Raw genomic sequence first — 19,615 nt, 5'->3', positions numbered from 1 at the left:
AACTTAAACTAGACGTGCAGATGCTTGTCCACGTTCTACACCATTGTGTGCCATATGGTAGTTAGTGATTTCATTAGTATTACATTGGTGTCTTTGGGAAAAAAGTTAAACCTGTTAGTAGTTTCAGTAAGTGTGTAGCACGTTACAGACAATCACAAAAACCCTAAAATGGAACACCCATTACAAGGATCAAAATCCCATCAGGTAAATGCATGTCCTTCACATTGAAATGCTATGTAAAATCTAATTTTTTGATTTTTCTAAGGCTTGATTTCAATAACCTGACACCAGATTGTGCTTGTTATACATTATGACAATCCAGCTACCGTGCAAGGTAATCATTTCATACTGATGGCAGTCCGTTGATTTCAACCAACACACAATATAAATTGATGAGTCTGCAGGTTTTATACTGAGACAAGGTATTAAATAAGCATGTGGAAAATCACCCCATTTTAGTGTTTGGCACAAACCGTAGGGACCCTTTCCCTGCATTTTAAAACACGATAGACAAGCAGACACAAGAACATAGAAAGAGACAGTATTTGGTTAATATTCACTGTAGGTTTTAATACAAGTGTCATTAACTACAGGGTAGAGAAAAGAACTGGGAAAACCCAATTCACATTAACCTACAGCCAAAACCATTTTTCGTCAGAAAAAACAAAAATAATCAAGTACTGGTAAAAAACGGAGCATTTAAAAGAAGAGGTTGGAACAATAATTTCAAATCACATCAGAAGACAACCATGTGTAAAATATTCTGCACATCTGTCACAACCACCCTTCTGTGCAGACAGGAAGGGACAACAATCCAGAGGAACTGTATTTTTTAGCTGGTGTCCATCTGAAAAAACAGAATAAAATTAGACATCGGCAAAAACACAATTTGTTAATCAACATTGAAACTGCAACCTACCCTGGCATTGTAGGCGTCTAACTGGGCGTCGAGTTCTTCTGCTGACAGCTGCTGCTTGCTACCACTACCGCCGCGGCCACCCCGACCTCTTCCCCCGGCACCGCCTGCACCACGTCCTCCGCGGCCTCTCTGCATGCCTCTGAAGCCACCCCCACGATTTCGGTTCATGCCTCCTCCACCGCCTCTGTTCAGACTGAAAACAAGAGCACCCATCACACACTGTCCACAATGTGCATCAAGTTGCATGAAAAATAAACAAAGAACCAAACTTACCCCTGCATAGGTCGCCTCTGTGTGTCAATCTGTGATGTGACGAGCTGTATGTTCATAGGCCGCCCTAGAGAGACAGACATTATGAGCCTCACAACTTAGGCAGGTCAGTAGTGACCGAAACATTCAAGAAATTTGCCAGATAGATAATTAATGTTCCTATATTATTAAAGTTAAAAAATACTGAAAATCTTTGTGCAGCCATAATTCAATTCTACGCAAGAGGACACGATACATATGAATTCAGTTTGAGGCATACCATCAAGTGGGATGCCATTGTATTGTTTCATGGCCTTAAGGGCATCTGCCCTTCTTTCAAAGTGGACATCTGCAGTTCCCAGGCTCCGCCCCGATCGGTCATAGTGAACTGCAGCCTTTTTCAGCGTCCCAAATTCAGCAAAAAGTTCCTGAGAAAAGAAAAGGGAGACTTGAATAGCCATTTCTTTGCCTCATCCTGTTTAGCACTCCAACACATGGACTATGCACCACTCACAAAAATCAAATGGGTAAGGCAAAAAGCCACATACCTGAATGTCTGCATCTGAGACCCCAAAGTCGAGATTGGAGACGAGGAGCTTCCCTCCAGTTTCCACACCAGCTCCTCCGCCACCTCCGACTGGGCCACTGAAGCCACTGAAGCCGTTGTCAAACATGTCATGCTGCCACTTATCTGGAAGCTGTTTAGGCTGCAACAGATGAAAGAGAACGCACCTGCTGACTTCAGGATCCCCTTGCCTCTGTCAATCACAGAGTCCACACGGCTGGGTGTTGGGGTAAGCAGGGGCTCCACTTCCAACAGGGCCAGAGTGCTCAGTTCCCCCCAAGAGGATCCCCAAATGTTCCCTGCCCACCCCATCACTACAAGCAAGTGAATCAGTTCAGACAGAGGACATACACAGGACAAACAATCTTAACAGCAAAGAGATGTTTTGTATATAGCTTATACATAATGTCTACAATTAAAATATTATGGGTATAGTAGCATTTGCTGAGACTATCCATTTATTCAATTACGTCAACATTGACCAATATTTATCATCCCAAAACCACCCACACACTCTATACTAACCCCTGAACAACTTGCCCACCCCGGCTAGCTACCAACTTCGCCCATTGTTCTCTTGCCATCTGCGCCTCCACCAAAGACTCTCCAGATATGATCCTCGGGTACACAGGGGTCGCCATCTGAAGCAGTGTTGCCTCCAGCGTTGCACCGTGTTTTCTTGGCCCGCCCAAAAGTTCTTTACCAAGCCACGAAACGGGCTTTCATGAAGGGGTTAGTGTCCATAAGATGAGGGTGGATGGATCGTAAAAAAACAACTAGATACAATGGCCAGCTACCCCCTCTACGTGAGCGTGGCTTATCTGAGCGTCCATTTTGAGACCACGCCATTTTGATTGGGGGTTTGTTGAGCTTGTCTAAATACTCATTCACACTTAAGGAGTGAAGGTTTGCCTTATGTGAACATTACTAGGGGGTTGAAGTCCACTGATCCATCCACAAGTAACAGCCACACTGGTTGAAAAGCCCCCAAACAGGCCTTGTTGTGGAACCCGCCAGCCACTCCCGAACAAAAGGCCGCCTGGTCGCTGCACCGGGACAGACAAAAACTACTCCAAAAGTGGTGGAAAAATCATTTGCGGGTGAATTTTCTGGATGAAGCGGTTTCCTCTCACCATCATTTTGACACTTGGGGTGGAAAGCTGTTACTGACCGTGGACTACTAGCTTTAATTTAAGGTGCCGGATTCAAAATGGCGCCGCAGAGGCCTTCACGATCCAACCTTTAGCTCGTTAGCCAATATGGCTAACACATTCGCTCTCTCCAAAAGGCCTCCTCTTGGAAAACGATGTAACACATATGGGTTGTGGGAGAAGGAACACACTATGCATACAACTTCCATTAATGCTTAACCGCAAACCATAGAGCTCTCCCCGGGGGAAACTCCGCGGTTATAGCGAACATTTGATTCGCTTGACTAGCAAGCTGGCTAGAGGGTTAGCTAGCAAGCATACTGGAGAATAGAAGGTTGTTAACCAGGCATTTTCAGGTTTGCCGTAGGTTTTTCCTTTTTCTGCCCATTCCTCTAATTTTCTCATACCCTGCTGTAAGGCGTTGGTCTGCCTCTACCGCGGCTCAGATTCTGTCGGCTCCTCATGGGGCCGGACCCGCCGCCTCGGCCTGCAAATCCGCCGCCGCTGACTCCAAGACGCCCAGGGCCTCCTCCTCCTCGGCCGCCACCTGAGCCTCCGCGGCCTCGACCTCTTCCACCGCGGCCTCCACCTCTCTGCTGCCTGTTCTGCTTGATAATGTCGTCTAGAGACATATCCATTTTATCGGCCATTATGCTGCCCCGATAATGCTAAACTGCCAACGATATAAAAGAAATACACCCTAGACTCGATTGCTTCCTCTCCTTGTCCCTTCACAGTTTCTACGACGAGTAAACACAATAAGCCAACCTCCGCTGTATATAGACAAGCTGGTTCGGTACGTACTGCACGTAAACACAACGTCATCACGTAATACGCGTGACCAAGACACAAACACCATTCTTTTGTAATACCGTTAATAAAAAATTGACTGCATACTAATCAACATGAATGACTGGATAATGTTCCTCAATAACTCATATTTATAATTTAGCTTTTGTTTTACAGATTCAGAGCTAAAACAATTTGTAGATTAACTGATTAGTCAATTGGCAGAAAATCAATCTGCAATTATTTTGATAATCATGCGCATTTTTACTGGTTCCAGCCTCTTCATTGTGACTATTTGCTGGTTTTCTTTGCCTTCTATGGCATTAAACTAAATATCTACGGTCAGACAAAACAAGCAAATTGATTATGTCAACTTTGATTCTAAGAAATTGTTGGACCAAATGATTAATTAATTAATCAAGAATTATATTCTTATTATACTATCATATTCTTCAATTATATATTATATATAATTGATAATGAAAATAATAATTGGCCTAAAATAAGTATAACCAGGATATAGCATAATTATTTCTTATTATCTGGCTTTTTGAAATTCCCTCCAGTGTAAGATTATGGGTAAGTTTCACTTGGGTTAGTTAGTGGTTAGGGTTTACATTCATGTAAGATAAATAGAAGCAGGAGTACTGTAAAAGTCTTTTATTCAACATTTTGTTTCAAGGCTTAGGGGAGGGAGGGTTAACCAAGGGCAGCATACTCTGGGAGGTCTCTACTTAGTAAAGTCCATTTGAGGGCAAGAAAATTTATAATAAAAATGTTGGCCTTCTACATTGCATTTGGCTTCCAAAACTTGCCCATAAAGTAAAATGTATATCCAATGTGACCATTCCATTACTTCTACAATTTACCGATCAAACTATCTTCCAAAAAAAAATAAAAATAGAAGTCAGTCCTTTCGCATTTCCCCCCAAAGTCATATAAGTAGCAGTAGTAAAGAAAACAAGGTTTGTATTTAAGACTGAAGTCTTTTGTGTCCTGTGGAGAGTGTCGACAGTTTGTACCTCAGCATCAGATGTCAGCAAATGTTGGTGAAAGTTTGCATCAGTCCCATCCACATAATGTACATATGAAGATTTTGTGACTTAAAAAAACATGAACCAAGAGACCAGAGAATTTGTCCCGGTATCCTGGTTCTTTTCTTCGTAGTCAGTTGAAGAGGGTAACGAAAGAGACGGGGGTTGCTATGGTCCAGAGTTGAGAAATGAGATTGGCATTCTGTGCTATAGACTGGCCAACAGGGCTGACTTTCTGGCTGATGGAGGAAAAGTTCTCGAGGATAATGGGTGGAAAGAAACGACTTGACCATCGTAAGAAAGACTAGGACTTCTTGGAGTCCTGTGTGTTGCGCTTCTTAAGGTCGCTCAGGTCCACTGGTGTGAAAGCTGCAAGAGCAGACAGAAACAAGTTGTTAAATGGCCTGTGCTTGATTCATTTTTTTTATCTTATATATATAAGATACAATCCACTTCACTACTTACAATGTAGGTTAGGATTTGGGTTCTTCTCCACATACTCTTGTGGTCCACGGTCATTACGTTCACTATTTTGTGTTGATCTGATGTCTCGGAGCACACATTGCCAGGCTGTGAAAGAGTGAAGACAACAATGCTTTTTTTTACATTTAGTTGTTAGTAATGACATAAGAAGACAGACTGAAGGTAAATCAGAAGTCCAACTTAAAGAAAGTGAGACGTGTAGTTTAAGTGCCCAATCTCTGCTGGCATTTTGTAACTTGCAAACTCATTATTTAGCACTTTTCAAAGTAAGTAAGTGCTTCAATGCCAGTCTTCGTACTCAGAGTGAGCAAATTAAGTTGTCTGATTCAGATACTGTAGCACTATTTATACTTCTAATGATGCTAGTTGAAGTGATTGTTGAAAAGCGATCTGTGGACTGGTCTGGGATCATTAGCACAGCACTGTCACTGTCCAAGCACTAGGATCTATCTTTGACACTACTATTCTCAGGACTTAAAGGTTCCCTGTGGTGTTTATGACCTCTAGTAGTGCTATGGAGTGTGTTTCTACCATTTCGTTCCCTATTTTGTTTATCTTGTGCATGTGTACAAGGACGCACATACAAGCGTGCACACACTGGTGATGCGATACATAGTCAAGCTAATGGTTTCACATTATACCACTGATCTACAGGTGGCAGTAACGTGCCAAGATACAAATCATTGTTTTAGGAAGGAAAAGCATCTGTTAAGACCTCAAGGATACACAAAACAATGTAATAACACAATGAGAATAGTGATACGATTTGGAGAGTAACACAAGAAAACTCCACAATCCTGTCCTCACATTCAACTGTTGCTCTATAAGCTGTTTTGAAAAACATACTGTAAACAGTGTAATTCTAGATTTAACTGATATGAGCTGAATGAGGTGATGAGGTGATTTACATAAAGACGGTAACGAAAATATCTAACTGGAGGGACATAGAGATTCTGGAACTTGTCGGTCGACGCAGCCAAAATCATCAGACAAATTCATGGAACGGCAAGGGACTCGGTCGCTTATGACCAAACTATGAACAGCTCCATGACACAGTGTAATCCAAATTATGTCCTGTCTGCTGCAAGCTCTACCCAGAGCCACTTCTCGTCTAAATCAAACAGAGTATGTACAGTAAGGGAGAGCGCATCTGACACGGACAATCTCCTGTTGTGTGCTACATGTGTGAAAGGGATACTCGGGACTATGGTTAATTCCTCAGACATAGTCTGGAATTCATATGTGACAACAGCTTAAGTGATCAGAATGAAGAATCCCGACCTGCTGCACAATATACAGAATCCAGAAACACACCAAGGTCCCATTTTTTTGATGGGCCTGCATTAAGCCTGCATGTTGAGCTTCAACTGAAGAAATTGTTTTATATCAATACACTACTCTTGTAGTTATAACACATGAGAAGACAAGTCACCTGCAATAGACCTATCAATAATCACCCACTTAAATCAAGTGAGAAAAGCACGCGCAGAAAGAAGAAAAGACTTTCAGTATTTCAAGCATAACATTTTAAAAACAGGTCAAATTTTATTTTCCTGTTGCTGTTTTTGCTAATGTCAATAGGGTACATTGACATGGGTACTTGGGTCAAAGCTGTTCTCGGACAACACAATTCAATTAGTTCTGAGAGGTCTATTATTCTGAAATGCTTAGATCATTTTGAAAGAAAATCAATGTTAGAAGGCATACTTACTATCATGTATAAAGCGCACATTTTCCTCATGTGCTGGGGTGAAAAGCTCCCCACTGTTAGTAGGGGATCGGGGGCTTGAAGTCCGCTTGTAACTATTCACCATCCTGGGAGCAGATGAGCTTCACAAACATGAAAACAGCAAAATTAGCAGCATAAATAGACATTCATTTGGTTTAAGTCTTTTTTATTATTATCATTTTTTACTGTAAACTAAACTTAAACATAATATTCTTATTTGTCTCAAGCCCAAAGCAACACAAAATTAAAATGATGTTTGATTACATTTTAATGAACACTATCAACACTGATCTATTTGTACTTGTGCATTAGCACTTAAGCGCCACAACTTGTTACATACCTGGTCATTCTGTTTGCAGTCTGTACTCGCTCCTCGCTCCTCTATGGTGAGTGGATTTGAAGAATAAAAAAGGTTCAGAAGTCCTCAGCTGAATTCTAACAATAAACAACAATGGAAAGTATAGCATCTCCACGTGATCTAAGAAGTCAGTTTCTAAATGACATAACTTAGGCCCGCATTTACATCAAAACTAACTATTAGAATCAGTAAACGGGTAACACTGCTGGTTAGCCCACAGTTACATTTGATAGCTAACGTTACTTACTAGTCACTTACAATAAACTATATCTCCAGAAGAGTTCTGGTAAGTCAAGTAACATTAGTAACGATATAAATGTTGTTAACTCATCGTTTCTAACGTTAACTCATTTCCATAGAGCTATGGTACGCTGTGCGTCTGGAAACCTGATCAAATATTGACGTTAGCATGCCAAGGGGCTTTTGTTTACGTTTTTACATTAGTAGCTTCAGTAGTGTTAGCAGCAGGCTATATAGACAGACCCGGTAGGTTAGCCGCTGGTCAAATTCTCATGAACAAGGACTATTTATTGTCCCTAAAATCGTTTTTGCTTATTGGGATTCGTGTCCCCCTATAGCTTTGTCCTGGACAGCTTACTATAGATTTGCTGACACAATAATTTCAGCTAACTTTAGCTAGCTAGCTAGCTAGCTAGCTGGACGATTTACATTGTCTTGTCGGAGCTTAGCTTCAATCAGCTAATATATTTCCTGGCGTTACTGGTCCCAAATATTTGTTAGAAAGACGATTAACGCAGTAATAACATTTTCAAGATGTACAGTAAAAGAGACGCTGTTAAGATAGTTAACAAACCTTTTTATAACCCTTCCTTTCGGTTTCTTTATTCAGAGACTCGTACGCCGTTAGACCTGGCTAAAACGTTGCCAATGCCAACCAATCATTTCCGGGAAAAGCTTGGAAAAGACACGGAAGTGCTTTAGCTATGTCTTTATTTATTTTTGTGCATTTATATATATATATGCCACACACACACACACAAATAAATAAAGACATAAAGCACATGTATATATAGCTATATATAAAGAAGAACTACACAATAACATAAGTAAATGCACAGTTGGGATGAAATAATTGACTTAATGGAAATAAATACCAGAAACATACAGATTATAGTGTGGTCTAGACCTTTCTAGATGGAAAGTGTCCTTCTGCTATGATTTGACACAAAAAATAAAACGTAGGCTAATTGAATTATAGGCCTACCTGAGATTTTCTGTTCAAAATTTAAGTTAAATGAAAAAAGTATGATAATGTTATCAAAACAATCCCACAATTTATAATTGTGATGTCTTATAACTTATATCAAGGTCATGTAAATCTGCATCTTACTAAACTTTTGGTGAATAGACATGCTCTCACTAATCTAAAATTGCCCATTTTTGTTTTCCTAAAACACTAAAATATCTGTCATTGTTGCTACTGTATTTTCATTTTACGTTCATCGTCAGGGTGCCATACCAGGAAAATCAGGATACATTTTTGTTATCATTGAATCATTTGAAAGCAGAGGCAGCCGCAAAACTAAACTTAAATAAAGCAAGACTAAAGTTGAGGGCACATACATCCCAGTTAATCTTATAGCGGATGGCTGAAAAGCTCCAGCATGAAGACATGGTATGCGGTCAGGCTTAGGCCTGACTCAGGGAGAAGGACGCCCCTGCCATGCAGAGTCCATCAGGGATATGGAGGGTATGGCATAGAGGGGGGTGTACCTAGGATGCTAGGTACACTGTTGAGCCCTCTGGAGACGTTGTGGGCTTCAATCAACGAAATGTCGATGAAGCAGGGTGCCCACCTGATGACCCCAATGACATACCTCACCCTCCTTTTCACCACTCCACACTGACTGCTAGTGTCAAGAGTTTCCTACTAAAGGGATTGAAACATCTACTTCTATTAGCTTTACTTATTCTTACACAGACCACACAATAGCAACTCAGTCATATTTATAAAAGGTTTCTTTATTTATGAAAACGTACAAAAATAATTAATTAGGAGAAAATTATAAGACTTTCATTGCTGACATTCGTATTTCTACTACAGAAAACAAAAGCAATACATCAGGGGGAAATACTGCAGCAGTAAAAGAGCTTATACAGCATCAACTTGATGTTTTTTTTTTAATTATATTTCTGACCATCAATGAAGTATCAATTATTAATTTGGCTGATCCTCTTTCTGCCCAGCAGTGAGAATACATAATACATCATTTTATGTCTATAAAACACAAACATCTCGGCTCAGATTCTGTGTTGTAAATTCAATACACAGTTTGAAAACATACTGTCTGTAGAGTGCAACCAGCTACTTAAAAAGTGACTGCTAAACACTAACACAATCGGTAGAATACTTAAACCGAAATGCTCAGGAGGATGTAGATTAATCTAATTTCCTTCAGAAATGAATAGGTGTTCAGACCTGGACCATGGTGAGACATTGCTGGTATTGTACAACTGTACATGAGCTGAGAGTGAAGACAGATGTTCGCAGATTAACATTTCTTGCATAGACACTGGCAGTATGACAAATACACAAATGCGCAAAACAAAGTAAAATGAAATAAAATAACATAACCACCAGCAACAGAAATGCAGCCTAATGGGGTATTGCTTTGAGGCTGCAAATTAAAAAAAAAAAAACTTTTGAAACTAACAAACCACCATTTTGCTTTACAGGTTCAGTGACGTGGTCCTAACTCTGGCTATGTTCTTCCACCCTGTTACAAGTTTGGTTGGTATTGCACTGTTTAATACTGTTAAATATGTTTTTCTTTCTTTTCCAAGTGACTGCTAAGCTTTCCGTCTTCTCTGTTGCTGTGGTCTCACTTTGGGTCCCTTTGGTGCCCAGTCACACACAGCCCGTCTCAAACAGTTTGGCCAGCTCTTTGCAGTCTGGGTCGATGAGGTCTGCAGGCTTCTCTCCGCTCTCGTTCTCTGCCTCTGTGCTGGCTCCCATCAACAGCAGATAACTAAGTGGAGAATGAAGCACAGCGTTGTTAAACAGAGGTTCTCATATAGTATGAGAACAAAAGAAAAACATGGACTAGTTTATTATTACTGCAACAGATCTTCTTCAATGGCTGTGATTTTTCATTGTTTCACTATCTTGACTCAAAGACCTCAGAATAACTGGTCAAAATTCAGTTGTATTATTGAAGCTGTATGTATTGAGGATGAGTTCCATTATTTCTTCTTATGGATACAAGTTAACACAAAACATTCCCTCGTATATTTTAACATTTTAAATTCCCTCCTATCCAACGATGTCCCTCTCATTTAATCCCTGGGTTTACTCAATTCTGAATACCATGTTTTGTGTATTGGGATGAATTATGTCATTGTTTCATGGGTGTGTTTTTTTATTGCCTATTGTCAGTGTTGAGAGCCAAACTACCAGATTAACTTTCTCTCAGTAAGGACATTGTTAGCCTAGAAATCTAGCGCCCTTTATATAGATATATAAAGGGCACTATAGAAATCTAGACGCACCCTAGCGGCAGCAAATGTAATTTGCAGCCAGGGTCAGTCTAGCTTGCGAGCTGGAAAAAACGAATTCTGGTCAGGCCAATCACATTGTGTATAGAGTCGGTGGGTGGGCTTAACGTAAGGACGGCAGAGTTGCGATGGTTTCGTGTGAATTCGGCTATGAGTGCAGAGGGAATTTGAAAGACAACCGTTTATCCCGCCCTTCGGATTGAGCCCTGCCAATGGTGAGTTCCCAGACCCAACATCTTGATGTGGGTCTGGCTTGTCAGGCTAGGACATTGTGATAAGGTGACCTCTTCTAACACTTTTAGGGGTTATTTAAAGCATGCAAATTTCATAGAAAAAGTGTAGGTGTTGGTTCAGTATTGAAATTAATGACCTAAGTTTTATTTTGCTTTTGAGAAATCAGCAGCAGATGATATAGTATTTCATGTTTTATTCTGTGCGACCAGTGTGCTGAAAAAGGAAGCGTGATGATCGGTCAAGAGTAAAAGGGTTAAAGGTCACCTGGCAATTTCCGGGTAGCCGTCACTGCAGGCCATGTGAAGTGGCGTCCAGCCATCTTCGTCTCTCTGATGAACATCAGCACCATATTTCACCAGCAGCTTCACCACCTCCAGGTTTCCCGTTAGCACGGCTTCATGTAGCGCTGCCATACCTGCACGCAAGACTACGTCAGATCCTCTGCAGCCGCACTGCCGTACAACGGCCATGCAGTCAGTTCAAATCAGTGATTGACATCTAAACAGTTTCGAAGCCTCGATCCTCATTGGCTGGCGTTATTTCTCATGTCAAATACAATTCTCAAAATTGCTTTTTGACAAAAAAAGTCAAAGCTGTAGAGACTTACCTGAGTGGAAGAGCGTATCCACACGAACCTTCCTCGCTCTCATGAACCGACCAATTTGCTCCATATCTCCTCGTCTCACAATATCCTGGAAGATGATGTCATTGGGGAAGTGCACAGTTCTCTTTGCAGGTGTGACGGGTATTACAGGTGCAGGGTTTTCCTTTTTTTCTTGTGTGCGGCGTGTAGAACTGTACCGGGACTCTTTGCTGTAGGAGGGGATGTAAGTTGATGCAGCCTTGTAAGTGGACGTGTACTGTGATGGGGTGTAATGCGTCGTGCTGTACTGTGTCGGGGTGTACTTTGTTAGAGAGGTATATGCGGAGGTGTAGTGCGGTGTAGACGGTGTGTAATGTGAGGGAGTGTAATAGCTAGGTGTGTTGTATGTTGGTGTGTACTGTGAACTGCGTGTGTACGTCGACGCCGGCACATGGTAGTTGTACTTCATCCCTGCGGTGGTTGCGGCTCTGCCTCCCCCCTATGCTGTCAGCCCAGGAGGAGGGAAGGGAGAAATCCAAGAGAACGCACCAATCCAATAAAAGAGCAGTATCCTTTGCTCTGTGTCCTTGGTGTCCTCTCCTCGCTCGCTTCTTAGCCCTTTAGCTCCCAGCTGGAGTAGCTCCTGCTGTTACTGCAAACTACTTCTCAAATCCTTTGCTTCACTATGATCCAGTCACCTTCTTTTAGCTTGTATGGTCCTCTTTTTTTTTTTTTTTTCACTTGCTGTGAATTTCTCCCAATTAAATTTAAAATGATCTTTTGCACAGTGTGTTTGCTGTTGCGCAGAATCGTTGTCTGGTGGGGCTAGTGGGAGAGGACCCATATATACTCTTTGTAGGGCTATTTTAGGGCTAATATCCAGTGACTTCAGCTTAGAAATGAGTGGCCCTATTCCAGTTCCTCCCACTGTACAGTCACATGCCTTCTGACACGGCACCCACCCCTCATAAAAAATGTTGACAACCAAAATGTTCCCTTTGAGTCTTGAGACCTACAACTTCCCACATAAACATTTCAGAGCTAGATATTGACAGAAGAGGAAGACCATACCTCAAATGCACAGGAGGCTTCCCAATCATGGGTTATTACAAGTTACAGTTATATACATCATTACCTGTGAATCACGTTGCTTTTTTTTCTATTAATGAGAGCTATAGTGGAGGACATATAAACAACAGCAAACAGCAATAGCACATGATTTCATTTTGGCATGTGTTGTTGATTTGTCTGCTTACGTCATACCTAACGGTGGAATATAACCTTAGTTCAGCGGTGGCTACTAACACGTGATGATCTTATGGAATATGAATCACTGCTGTAGGACTAAACTACCCAATAAATATAAAGGAGTTAAAATGAACACAACCTTAAACATTTAGAGCAGTAAAATGCAACATACACATTGATGCAGCAGTAACATCAATTCAGAAAACATTATATATAAAAGTAAAACACTGACCGGAACATTTGATTGCACAATAAATACTTTTACTTCTGAGATGCGTCTAAGTACATTTGGTTGATAATACTTAGATACTTTTATTTAGTAAGGTTCTGAAGTACTTCTTCTTCCACTGCCTTAGTTAGACCACTAACATTATAAATTGATTTGAAAACCACACCCAGGTTCTACTTTTAGAATAAAGTGGAGATCTTTAAGTTTAAGTTTCTCCATGTTTCTAAATGACCCGCAGGTCCGTTATTATGTGACACTTGCTCATGCTTGCCCTTTGATTCATAACCAGATACACCAATAAAATTCACCCACTGAGGAGGTTGTGTGTGGGACTAACTGTGGGGGCAAAGCCACTAAATGTAACCTCTCCCTTCAAATGCCGCTGAAGTCACAGCTATTTACAACACTGAACTTTGCCTTCCGAAGTAAGATTTGACACACATAGAGCAAAAATGTTGCATTTCTCATAAACAGTAATCCTATTTTCCTATTACATTTTTACTATTCAAAATATAAAATAACAAGTTTCATGCAGTATGTGAGAATGGTGCTGTAATGTTGTGCTGGTGGCACCAGCTGCCCCCAGACTTCTACAATGGGCAGAGCTGGTTATAACTGGTTCACAAAACCTTGGGCATTTCACAGATGCTGCCAATGTAACAGAAGTAATAGTGTAGCTGCCATCCTCAGGTTTGTGTTTCTCACCACAACTCCAAGATATGACCTGCTCCAGATACCTGATCTCCTCTTTTGTAATTTGCAGGTATTCTAATGCGTTGCTGCATATTCTACACATACTTTACTATTCAGTATCACTTTAAGGTTATCTGCTCACCCATCTTCACCTTCATAACTGTCGTAGAGTACAACAGTTGTGACAGCAGAAAACCTGCAGATAACTTTGTTTCAGAACTGAGCACATGCACTTTGGACCGTTTTGTGGCATATTTTCAGTTTTGGTTATTACACAACCAGAGGAGGGAGATCGCATAACTCAGATTATCCCAGCAGGAAATGATCAATGCGCTTCTGTTATGATAAGAGATGACCCCAGCTCTAAATGCCAACACAAATTATTTTTCATCACCTCCCCGCACTACTGGTCTCTAAACAGTGGGGGCAGAGGCTTAGAACTAATGTCTAGACAAATTGAAGTGAGACTATTTGAATGTTCACAGCTCCAGGGAGAGACTTTTAGAAGCAGTTATCAGGTTCCAAAGTCTCTTATATAGCATTGAGTACTGGGGATACTCCCTCCAGCTTCCCTTCACTCATCTCTACAGGAACTCCCTCAACAGAAAAAAAGGAGAACCTCAGCATGTGAAAAACGAAAATGTTTGTTTGTTACAGCCCGGTGCGATGTTAGGCCTGCTCTTGGACTAAGACAGAGAGAGAGAGGTCTCACGTGTTTCAGCTTCTTTCCATACATAGTCCCAGACTGCCTTGCATGTTATGATCTGTCAAATTACCAAGAAGTCAGAGTTGAAAACATTAAGGTGTACGGAACGTTGCCAAAGACAATGTTAGCAGCAACAAACATTGACAGGAAAGGGACAATGTCACACATCTGCGTGGTGTCATCAGCTCCTATCTCCCTCAACGTGACTTTTTAGGGTTAGGGGTCACCATCCTAGGTATCTCTAGCTTATATTAATAGTTACCCTGGAACTCGTTTAGTTATTTTGTCTAAATAACACCTAACATAAATATCTAAAGCAGTTTGACTATGTTGCGAAACTATCTTTACTGCGAGGACTAAAGTTCTCTCTACATCATCTGCTGGCATAAAATAAGTCAGATTTAAGTATATTGAGAACAGAAATTGCAGGTGTTCATTTTTAAAAGCAGAACGTAAACTCCCAAAGGGCGCTTAACATCTCCAGATTTCTAAGAAATAAAGTTAAAAATACAGAGGACATGCCCACAGTGTCCACAGTGACAGCTGCAGCCCTGTGTGTGCCTCTGATAGGGATCCACTAAGTTCTGAGTATCGATACTGGTAGTCAAAACAAAGTCTCATGTTGGATCACATTTTGGGCACATGAACACTTTTTTGGTGCATGCACTCATTAAATAGCAGTTCCTGGCATGACTTGCCGAAAACAGGATGTGCGTCAGATGAATTTTTCCCTGATCATAAACCTATTTTGCCCATTATTTTATCAATAACAATTTAAAGAATAAAATGAATAACTGAAACATTTTAACGATTTTAACAATTTAACGACATGAACACTTTTTTTTGGTGCATGCACTCATTAAATAGCAGTTCCTTGTATGACTTGGATGTGCATCAGATGAATTTTTCCCTGATCATAAACCTATTTTGCCCATTATTTTATCAATAACAATTTAAAGAATAAAATGAATAACTGAAACATTTTAACGATTTTAACAATTTAACGACATGAACACTTTTTTTGGCGCATGCACTCATTAAATAGCAGTTCCTTGTATGACTTGCCGAAAACAGGATGTGCATCATGTATATTTTTCTCTGACCATAAACATATTTTGCCCTTTATTTGATCAATATCAATTTAAAGAATACAATTAATAATTGAAACATTACAACGATTTTGACAATAAACATTTCAAGAAAATAAATGCATTATAATAACCGGTGGTACTCTGCTCTAACATAAACATTAATAACAATAAACTTTAAACCATGTCAGCTGGTCTGTCTGTGTGTCTCTGTGCTGGTCGAGATGCTGCTGCTAGGGTTCTCTTTCACATGCACATTCCACATTCACAGGCTGCCTATCAATGATGCATTCCATTCATAAATGATGACACATGGCTGGCCTCAAACAATATCCCTATCTGTGATTCTGGCTCTGATATTACGTCGCCATGCTCCATGATATTATAAACATACAAAATCTAGTTGACAATCTGCCAGTGGGTGCCACCAGTGATCCATTTGCATCCCTTTACGACAGTATCTCACTATACTGTACAGCTAGGTATTCAGGGACACACAGTTCAGGACACATAAAGCTGAAGCCAAAAGAATGACAATTTTAATAGTGATCTGTCACAGAGGCTTATCACTTGGGCTATACATGTTACAAAAAAGCCAGCTCTGCATTCCTTAACACCCAACTGACTTGCGTGATGCAGGTAGCAGGCAGGTTGGTGACTACATTGCCTAAAAATAAGAGTTGTGAAGCGTCCTGTCTGTGTTTAGCATGGTATGAATGCAGGCTGTCATCCTCATAAACTTTGTTGTCTAAAAAGGTCAGTTTGACACAAGTCATGTGTTTGAGTAATCCATATGTATGCACAAACAAACCATAGCTTCACAGCTTTGTTAGGACTCTAAGCAGGAATTTTAGAAGTTAGGCACAGGGCGTCTAGAAAACGCAGACCTTCTGCCAAAACACCGCCTGTTCTCAGAATCCACCCTGCTGACCCAGGCACACACAGTTCCATGGGTGATGTGGAAAAATAAGTTCTCTCAGGTCCAATTCAGTGGCTGGTTCAGATGAGTTTTATTCACTGCACAGAGGAGACAGAAGCTCACGAGAAGCTGTAGGATTCTCTCTGACCAGAACGAGTTTTCTGGTCAGGGTTTTATACAAGGTTACAGGAAGCAACAGAATGACAAAAGCTGAGAAGACATTCACTCACAAAACTATCTGCATAAATTTGCATAGACCCAATACCGTCCGCTCAAACTATTGACAAACGGTCCTTTGTTTAAATGAGGTTTGAACACCGCTGGAGCCAGCTTGGGCTCTGAACAAAAGGTCTCACTAACAGTGACCAAAGTAAAATGCTTTGTTTTGAAGCTAGACAAAAGGCAGACAGACTTAAAGTGATGGTTCGGAGTAATTCACCCTAGGGTCCTTTGCACCATGACCTCGAGCCAAACACCCACCCAGAAGCTTTTTTCACCTGGGTCTAACATTGGGAGAGTTAGCGTAGAGTAGCGTTATCAGCTGAATAGCGAGCGCCAGGGCTAAGGACCCCTGTATCGAATTCCCCACTAATAATGCCCGAAATGATACCAAAGGTCTACACTAGTATATATAGGTTATGCTCTCATAAAACGATGGATTGGAAAGTTTGTAAGTACACCAGAAGTTTATGTAAATAACACTTGCCTGCTGGCTTCTGCTCTCTGCTGTTGTTGCTGCTGCTGTAAGACGAGTGCTTAGGGCCGTCTAGAAATTACAACACCGAAAAGAGATGCAAAAAAAATATTTATTAATTTAACTTTTTTTTTTTAAGTAAGTGCTGTAGTATAACTAGCAGGAGACAAGTAATTGAGGTAAGTTTGGAGACATTACCTTATTTAATCATTGAATTAATAAATATTTTTGTTGTAACTCTTTTCGGTGTAGTAATTTGTAGACGGCCCTAAGCACTTGTCTAACTGCAGGTAGCAGCAGCAGCAGCAGCAGAGAGCTGAGGAGAGCAGGCAAGTGTTCATAAACTTCTGGTGTACTTACAAACTTTCCAATCCATCGTTTTATGCGAGCATAACCTATTTGTACTACTTGTAGACGTTTGGTATCATTTCGGGCATTATTAGTGGGGTAACTTACAAGATACAAACGTGGGTCCATTAGCCCCTGCGCTAAGCTATTCAGCTGATAACGCTACTCTAGCTAACTCTCCCAATGTTCAACCCAGGTGAAAAAAGCTTCTGGGGGGGTGTTTGGCTTGAGGTCATGGTGCAAAGGACCCTAGGGTGAATTACTCTGAACCATCACTTTAATAAACCCCGGAGACACTAAAAGTTTGTTGATCAGAGAAAATAATAGGAACTTAATCAGTGAACAGGAAAGATAATATCAGGATAAAATGAGACTAAAACTATTTTCTTCTACAGTGACAACAGCAGTAGTGGTACATTTCTCAACAGGCAGCGTACGTATAAACACACCTGGATCACTAGATGGTAAACAGTGTAAAGATTTGTCTCTGTCTGGACCTCTTAAGGCCCAACGGGAGGTTCTCACTCAGGCTAAAAAGGATCTGGGTATGGCGCGAGCAGTGGGCTGAGAAAAAAGAAGTTGGAATCTAAATCAGGAACGAGTCTGTTGTTCAGCGAGAAAGAGGGAAACCATGCCTGCAGCTGCTGAGATGCTTACATCTTGGGGAAATTTAAACCCTGATATTCAGTCTCAACATTTAAAACCTAGAATAGGTATTTGATAGGCATCACAATAATCGGATTTGTAGTAGAATATCTTGTATCTGTCTACTGCTAATTCAACTTCCCAGCCCTCATGGACAAAAGGGAAATCAATATTATATGTATATTAGATGCAGCTGGTGCATCACATCCTTAATGGCATTTTCCTATCATTTAGTATAAATAGAGAAGTCAGCATACTCAGCAGAGGTAACATCCAGGTAACTTCTATAGCTTTACTTCCATTAACTGATACAACAGCAACTAAATTAAAACATTAGGGATATGCAGTAGGTAATGGCTACAGAAGTTGTATCACTGCAGTTGATTTAAAGTGACATCAATAATGCTTTGCATAAAGAAGCATTTCTTTTTAATGTGGCCAGGGTGGAAAACTATTAACATAACTTATTTTATTTTATTTATAACTTATTTTAATTTTTTTTGTTATTACATACTGTGTGTATATATATATATACTTATATTGTTTATATTCTTCTGATCCTTCTTATATTTAGAGAATGTGTAACATGCACCAACAACACCAAGACAATTCCTTGTATGCGTAAAAAACTTACTTGGCAATAAAACCATTTCTGATTCTGATTCAGATGGACACTAGGGAAAAGCCACTTTCAAGTTAGTGTATTTAAGCAAAGTAAACACATTTTTTCTCTAATATTTGCTTTGTCTTTTAAATGAAACAGCAGCTACAGCACAACTGCTTTTTTATTAAGGTCTCAGTGGATCCTCGTGTGCATGTAGACTACAAGATCAGTTGGCGTGAGGTGAATTCATAAAAAGGATGAGTCCCCGACACAGAGCCAAGTGAGCACATTACGCAAGCCAACCAAAAGTAAATTGAGCCATTTGCTGTTGTAAAAGAGCGCAACTGCCATCTGGTCCTAAAATACATGGCATGGCCCTCGTGGTTCCCATGCCTCTGGACTCTAAAGTTGCCATCACGAGCGAATAGTTTCCATGGGAATTGGTCCATACTCATTACTACAAACTGAATGAATATGCTTTTTTAACACCATGCTATTCAAATAATATACATGTTCGAACCTTTTCTGGCCTTTTAAGCCTATAGTCCCATTAGAGCTTGTAGTCAGTTTTATTCAGAACAGCAACATATTATCATGTTTCTCTTCCTGTGGAGAGTTAATTTGTAGTCCCATTAGAGAGCAGCTAGAAATGATAGTGTGTATTCCGTTCTACAAACTTATGTACATGAGCTCAAATAAAACATGATACCTCTGTTCAATTCATCTGGGTTTCAGGTAAAATGTAGGCATTAACATAGTTTTATTTAAACATGAATAATATCAAAGCAATCATGTAGACCTAAACCTAAACAGGTGCAGACCACTGGGAGT

General features: G+C 40.4%; 3 protein-coding genes across 4 annotated transcripts; all 3 read right to left on the bottom strand.

Annotated features, from left to right (window-relative positions):
* Positions 1–544: 544 nt before the first annotated feature.
* Positions 545–3,656, bottom strand: alyref (Aly/REF export factor). Its single transcript, XM_039825520.1, has 6 exons — positions 3,292–3,656; positions 1,717–1,875; positions 1,449–1,596; positions 1,193–1,256; positions 920–1,112; positions 545–847 (listed from the first exon to the last, which is right to left on the bottom strand). Exons 1-6 carry the CDS (start codon positions 3,532–3,534, stop codon positions 833–835), a joined length of 822 nt encoding a protein of 273 aa, XP_039681454.1. The 5' UTR covers positions 3,535–3,656; the 3' UTR covers positions 545–832.
* Positions 3,657–4,318: 662 nt separating this feature from the next.
* On the bottom strand, positions 4,319–8,204 carry mcrip1 (MAPK regulated corepressor interacting protein 1). Of its 2 annotated transcripts, none has more exons than XM_039826255.1 (5): positions 8,092–8,204; positions 7,260–7,354; positions 6,902–7,020; positions 5,173–5,277; positions 4,319–5,076 (listed from the first exon to the last, which is right to left on the bottom strand). In XM_039826255.1, exons 2-5 carry the CDS (start codon positions 7,265–7,267, stop codon positions 5,012–5,014), a joined length of 297 nt encoding a protein of 98 aa, XP_039682189.1. In that variant the 5' UTR covers positions 7,268–7,354; positions 8,092–8,204; the 3' UTR covers positions 4,319–5,011. The 2 variants fall into 2 exon arrangements, with proteins under 2 accessions (XP_039682189.1, XP_039682190.1); XM_039826256.1 differs by having other exon boundaries at positions 7,260–7,300; positions 8,092–8,196.
* Positions 8,205–9,244: 1,040 nt separating this feature from the next.
* LOC120573853 (protein phosphatase 1 regulatory subunit 27) lies at positions 9,245–12,436 on the bottom strand. Its single transcript, XM_039823720.1, has 3 exons — positions 11,635–12,436; positions 11,292–11,442; positions 9,245–10,267 (listed from the first exon to the last, which is right to left on the bottom strand). Exons 1-3 carry the CDS (start codon positions 12,077–12,079, stop codon positions 10,147–10,149), a joined length of 717 nt encoding a protein of 238 aa, XP_039679654.1. The 5' UTR covers positions 12,080–12,436; the 3' UTR covers positions 9,245–10,146.
* Between the last annotated feature and the right edge of the window lie 7,179 nt (positions 12,437–19,615).

Source organism: Perca fluviatilis, chromosome 15 (genome assembly GCF_010015445.1).
Source record: "Perca fluviatilis chromosome 15, GENO_Pfluv_1.0, whole genome shotgun sequence".
Classification (NCBI taxonomy): Eukaryota; Metazoa; Chordata; class Actinopteri; order Perciformes; family Percidae; genus Perca; species Perca fluviatilis.
This window is presented reverse-complemented; position numbering and strand designations above follow the sequence as displayed.